This window comes from Sinocyclocheilus anshuiensis, unplaced genomic scaffold, assembly GCF_001515605.1.
Source record: "Sinocyclocheilus anshuiensis isolate Anshui unplaced genomic scaffold, SAMN03320099.WGS_v1.1 scaffold931, whole genome shotgun sequence".
Taxonomy (NCBI): Eukaryota; Metazoa; Chordata; class Actinopteri; order Cypriniformes; family Cyprinidae; genus Sinocyclocheilus; species Sinocyclocheilus anshuiensis.
Genome location: NW_015544187.1, coordinates 630,117 through 635,975, shown reverse-complemented (window position 1 = coordinate 635,975; position 5,859 = coordinate 630,117). Strand labels below are relative to the sequence as shown.

Below are 5,859 nucleotides of genomic sequence, written 5' to 3'. Positions count from 1 at the left end.
AGTGGCATATCAGTGTCCGTTCATGATAGAAATCCCTACAATACATAGATCGAATTTATCTAAATGCCTCTGTGACGAGAGGGGCGGGGCCGAGAGCCGTGGGAACGGAGCGAGGCCGGTGGAGTAATTGCTAATGAGCGACACCTGCACCACTCACCGGTCTCGAGTCTCACGGAGGAGCTCCGGAAGGATAAAAAGGAGTGACGACGGTGAAAGACGAGAGGCCCAGACCTGGACTTTATTTTGTGTTTTGGTTCTGTTTGTGCGCGACAGTCTTCCGTGAGCGGCTATCGCGCTATATTGTGTTTATTTTATTATTAAAGTTTTCTTTGAATGTTAAAAAAAAAATAAAAAATAAAAAATAAATAAAATCCAGGCCTGGTCCTCTCTCGTCTTTCACCGTCGTCACTCCTCCTTTTTATCCTTCCGGAGCTCCTCCGTGAGACTCGAGACCGGTGAGTGGCGCAGGTGTCGCCCCTCTCGTCACAGCCTCAAATTAACTTCAGATAAATAAGTAGTTACATAAACTGATTAAATAAATAGCTTTTATTTGGTGGTAAATGTAAACTCGCTCAATTAGATTACAGCTCATTATGCACAGTGGTATTGACATATCATATTACAAAGTTAATGCATATCATTACAAAACATATGTTAAATGTGTGAAAAGTTTGATAAAAAATAAATAGATGGAGGTACACTGTAAAGAATTAACTTTTGTTTTGAAACTAATTTTCAATCAAAAACAGGTGCATTGGATTCAATAAGTGGCATAAGTACACTTTAAATCATATAATAAAAGGGTATTAAATTGTTTAGTGTTGTGGTACTAATCCAGCAAAAAGTGCAGTTCAATAGAATCACAGCAATGAAATGAAAAAAAAATCCCCTTAAATACACTATCAATTTGAGTCAACTAATGCACAGGCTTATTTTCTTTCCTGGAATTTGCTTGTTGTTTCTTGCCCACACAGGATGTTATTCAGACACTCTGCTGCAGTGGATCCACTTCATGTGTGTATGAGCTGCTGAATGTGAAGTTTTAGTTCTTCAGGAAGCCCCAGTTCTGTTATCAAGTCCAAGCAACACTTTAGCAGCTGTTTCAAACTCTCTCCTGTAGAGAAAGAACCCTGGCAAAGAGTTCTTGGTGAATCTTCACTCACGCCTCTGACATTTCCACAGCAGTCATTATTCGTTCCATCTCTCCCACAACAGTCCCCATTGTTTGAGCACTTAGATTCTCCCCCTTGGTTCCTTTGCTCCACATTTAGGTCCTCCATGCCATCCACCATATCAGTCACACTAGGTGGAGGCCTCTGCTGGGCTTTCCTCATGGCCTCCACCAGCCCATCCTCATGCGTTTCCAATCTCTGAAGCAGATCGGTAACTGACACTAAAGCTGGGCTTCCAGGCAGCTGAACCTGACACCAGCATCGAACGGCACTGCGGAAGGAGAAGACAATGTGACGATGGTCAAAAAGAAGATAGGACCGACACAATAGCTTTATGATCGTGAGCAGGAACCGTGCTTCACTGAAAGATACGCATGACAATTGCAGCTTCTGTCGAATCGCGATCTCGATTCCATTTCGATTTATCATGCAGCCCTAGCAGGTACAGTGGCAAAAAGGGACATTTTTAGATTTGATTTAAACTGCATGGTCCTTTTTAATATGAGTGAATGTATCATGTCAGTTCTTCTGGAGCTCACACAGGTATCCTAGCAGAGTAAACAAGTGTAAGCAAGTGCTATTTTAATATTTAATATTTTGAATAGGTATAATATTTTGAATTCTCTATTTTATATTTCCGTTTTCATTTTAGTTAAATGCTTTAGTTTTTATTTTAATATAATGTAATTATGAATATAATTATTTAATTTCAGTTTTAATTAAATTAACAAACTAAAATATTATTTCTAAACTAAACAAGTGTTTATAAATAGTATTCATTACATTTGCATTAGCTTTCATTCATACATTTTCAATATTAGCTTAGGTTTTTTGTTTAGTGCTTATGTCAGTTGTACTAGTTTTGTTTTTAAACATTTCTATTTAGCTTTATTTGATTTGATTTTAGTTTTATTGCTTCAATACAGTTAATCCTAACAACACTGCATGACAAGCAATAAGAATTCAAAATGATTACCTTATTTGTGCCATTTTTGTTTAAAACAAATGCCACTTCTTTTGACGTTTTGCTGTCTAATGCCATGAAAGCCATTCTTTTTATTACCAGAACGTTCTGAGACTGTTAGTTTATGTTGTAAAAAATAACCTACACAGAACAATCCCAGAACGTTAGGAATTGGTTTCCAAACAGTACCAAATAGAAACCATACATTACATACAAACCATCAGTGGAACATTCTGTGTTTACCAGTACTGTAGTTGAATCATATTATCATGTCACGTGACTGTCCCTACACTCTGTACATTACTTGTAAGGCATAATTATGAAGATTATAAGTGTTACACCCACAAAATAATACCTATATAAATGTGGTTAACTATATAAATATATTGTTTTTATTGTTGGGTGTATTTTGCATGGATTTCTACTAAAAAAAGGCCCTAAAATGATGACAGATAAGACAAATGCACCTGCTTACCTCATGATTCCTTTAAGCTGACCGATGACCGTCATTTTAGTGGCTCCTTCTGTGTATCCCATGTTGAAACCAGCCTGTAGTGAGGCGTCTTTCCCTGCATCACTGCCATCTCTGTAACCATCCTGACAGAAAACCATATGGCAGTCGTTTCTAGACGGCGCTACTTCCACTAGCTATATACACCCATGATTGTTTCTTTTGCATGTCGCCAGTGTTTTTAAAAACTTTGACAATGCATGAACGATCTAACACTCATTTAAGATGGAAAAACGAAACGAATAAAAAAACGATATCAAAATATTTCAGTAGAAGCATGTTTATGCATGTGAATGAAAGGTTCAGCATTAATAAATGACTGTTCACGTACCTTTGCGCGTTTTTCCATGTTGCATTTCCATTCTTTGCTCTGCATACTAATATCATCCACATCCTTGTCGAACACATCCTCACTAAACGCCACTGATTTCACCCACGACATGATGTTTCCAAGCTATGAACCGCGACAGTTAATCTCACTGAGTGTGAATTAAACGTGGAAACATGTCTGATGGGTAAAAGACGCTCGTTTCGGCCTTGACAGGATCCATAAAACACATTCACATCCACGTGGTCATGTGACTGCTTCTTCTTCTGATTTTATTTACCGCCACCTACTGGACTGGAGTGTGAAGAAAGCACTTAGAGTACTTTGAAATAAATTTTCTTTATTTTTTTGTGTATATATATATATATATATATATATATATATATATCATGGAAAATGTGTGCCTTTTATTGTTCGAGTCACTTATCAAAAGTTGCTAAAAGTAGCCAAATAAAATGTAAAAATAGCTCAATTTGTTGCTAGGTGCTTTTGGAAGAAAAAGTTGCTAGGGTAGTCTGAAAAGTTGCTAAATTTAGCAACAAAATTGCTAAGTTGGCAACACTGATCAAACGTCTGTGTTTTCTTCTTCTTCTTTTCATTTTATTGGCGGTTGGCAAACCAACTTAAAGGTGCATTTACCGCCACCTACTGGACTGGAGTGTGGGCAGTACTTTGAAACAAAAGAGAGGAAAGGAAAAAAAAAAATTTAAATAAAAAATTATATACATATCCCCCCCCCCCCTATATATTTCTATTAAATTCTTCCACTTATCCCAGTATTTTTCAAATAATTCATTAGGAGACTGTATTTCCCTAGACATTGTTTTTTGGTCATGTGACTGACATCATCAGAATGCATATGAAGCTCTTTTCTTCTTCTAGTTGCTTCTGGGCGTATTTACACATCATATCGCCACCTGCTGGTCTACATGTTTATTTTCATGTTTATTTAAAGGGTTAGTTCACCCAAAAAGGAAAAGTAGCCCATAAATTACTCACCACCTCATACGTAATTCCCCCAGAACTGCTTCCGTTTTACAACAGTGAGAGCAAGCTAGATTCAAGTGATTATTACGTTTTGAATATGGATATTTTTCTTACAAAAACGCATCGATTCGCTACAGGAGGCCTTTGTTCACCCCCTGGAGCCGTGTGAGACCCTTTTTTTTGTGGAAGGGTGCTTTTTATTTCACGTCTTTTGAACCGAAGGAATGCAGCACCCGCTGAGTAGAATGATAGAGCTTGAAAGATCAAAGACAATTTTTTATGTAACTCCGACGGGATTCGTCTGAAAGAAGAAAGTCATATACACCTAGGATGCTCACTCACCTAGGGTGAGTGAAACGCAGCCTAATTTTCATTATTGACTGAACTAACCCTTTAACCTGTGATGTCACGAATCATTTAACTTGATATATATATATATATATAACAATGTCCTAGATAAATTAGATTTAGTAACGCATATTAACATTTTAATACCTGCAAAAATGTGGAATTTGTTTGACTACCTTATAGCTACCCAATGAAGACGAGTATGTGCTATAAAATAGGTAGGCTACGTATTTTGAAAAGAAAAAAATACACATTTAATTTCAATTAATGTAATAATAGCTAATTATTATTATTATTATTATTTTTATTATTATTACTGCTTTACATACAGTAGTTAGAACATTATATGTGTCTTTCTTTCAGTTTTGGTGTATTTTCTATTGGCACAACAAAAACCTTCTTTCCAGAGTTTGCGAGTTTTGCGAGTTGTCAGAGGAAAATCAATTGAATAATGCTAACTGAAAATAATAAAATAACAGAAGTGGAAATAAACGAGTTAAATATTAATTATAAAATGAAAGGCTAATTGTATTTGATATTATTAATATGAAATATTAATAGTGTACATTCAATATATAATAAACGTGTTATAATGAGCATAGTATAAGTATGTGTACTATAGTGTAAATCACCGCTAGATGCCGCTAGATTCACATTAAACTGTGTCTGGTTTCAACAGACTGATTTGAGTTGATCCTCGTAAACTATCAAGTCCTGCGAGGTACGGTCAGTGTGCAGTGAATCGACTGTAAAGAGATATTTATTAGTGTAATGTAACATCATTTTTTCTTATAAGCCTTATAAGATCAATACATTAATTAAAGTGTCAACATCAATTAAGAAACATGCATTTATTTCTCAAAAAGTGCCATGTTTAATCTAATTAATTTGACTAGTCTAATTCAAAGTATTTTGTTACACTGCTCTATTTAGCATATGTTGTAATGTGAAGAGGATGAATCCAACTCAATATAACTGTGACCTTTATAATTATGCTAATTAAAACACCTCATTTATCTTCACTGTTATTTCGGGAAAGGAATAATTTTCAGGTATGCAACTTTTAAAATGAGCTCTACATGAGTCATTTGTCATCCTAAAAGGTGCCTTGCACGATGGTGAATAGTGCTCTTGATCCTGGTTATAAATTATGTCTCATAATGGACCCAATTTTTACAAGCTCGTGTGATGTTCAGACAGTGAAGTGGCGCAGCAGGTGAGAGTTTTATGAGAAGAGAATCATCCTCTATTTGCCCAGTGGGTAGAAATATATCCATTGAAGGTTATTTTCCTCACCGTTAGCACTTTGTTCAGTGCTGATATCAGTGTGGAAAATCCAAATTCATCACACGTGCTGGGAACCCTCAGGAATCCATGGTGAAATTGAATTGAAAAACCAACATACAGTGATTTTACTGCTTAGACTCAATAGAAAAGTTAAACAGCTAAGCAAGTTTCAGCTTACAGTAGACTTTCACAACGGAAAACTTACATTTCAGCAAAAATCTAAGGTGAAAAAATTCTGAAATGAGCATATTTCAGGTTTATT

The 5,859-nt window shown here is 35.8% G+C and overlaps 1 protein-coding gene across 1 annotated transcript; it reads right to left on the bottom strand.

Annotated features, from left to right (window-relative positions):
• Positions 1 to 495: 495 nt before the first annotated feature.
• LOC107696490 (yae1 domain-containing protein 1-like) lies at positions 496 to 3,230 on the bottom strand. Its single transcript, XM_016496836.1, has 3 exons — positions 2,979 to 3,230; positions 2,612 to 2,733; positions 496 to 1,443 (listed from the first exon to the last, which is right to left on the bottom strand). Exons 1-3 carry the CDS (start codon positions 3,087 to 3,089, stop codon positions 1,011 to 1,013), a joined length of 666 nt encoding a protein of 221 aa, XP_016352322.1. The 5' UTR covers positions 3,090 to 3,230; the 3' UTR covers positions 496 to 1,010.
• Between the last annotated feature and the right edge of the window lie 2,629 nt (positions 3,231 to 5,859).

What these genes read in the sequence shown, in the direction of transcription:
- LOC107696490 (XM_016496836.1), bottom strand. Translation starts at nt 3,089, where the DNA reads ATGTCGTGGGTGAAATCAGTGGCGTTTAGTGAGGATGTGTTCGACAAG. An exon ending in ACATGGAAAAACGCGCAAAG is followed by an intron (nt 2,734 to 2,978) that starts GTACGTGAACAG and finishes GTTTTCTGTCAG; the next exon opens with GATGGTTACAGAGATGGCAG. An exon ending in CAGCTTAAAGGAATCATGAG is followed by an intron (nt 1,444 to 2,611) that starts GTAAGCAGGTGC and finishes CTCCTTCCGCAG; the next exon opens with TGCCGTTCGATGCTGGTGTC.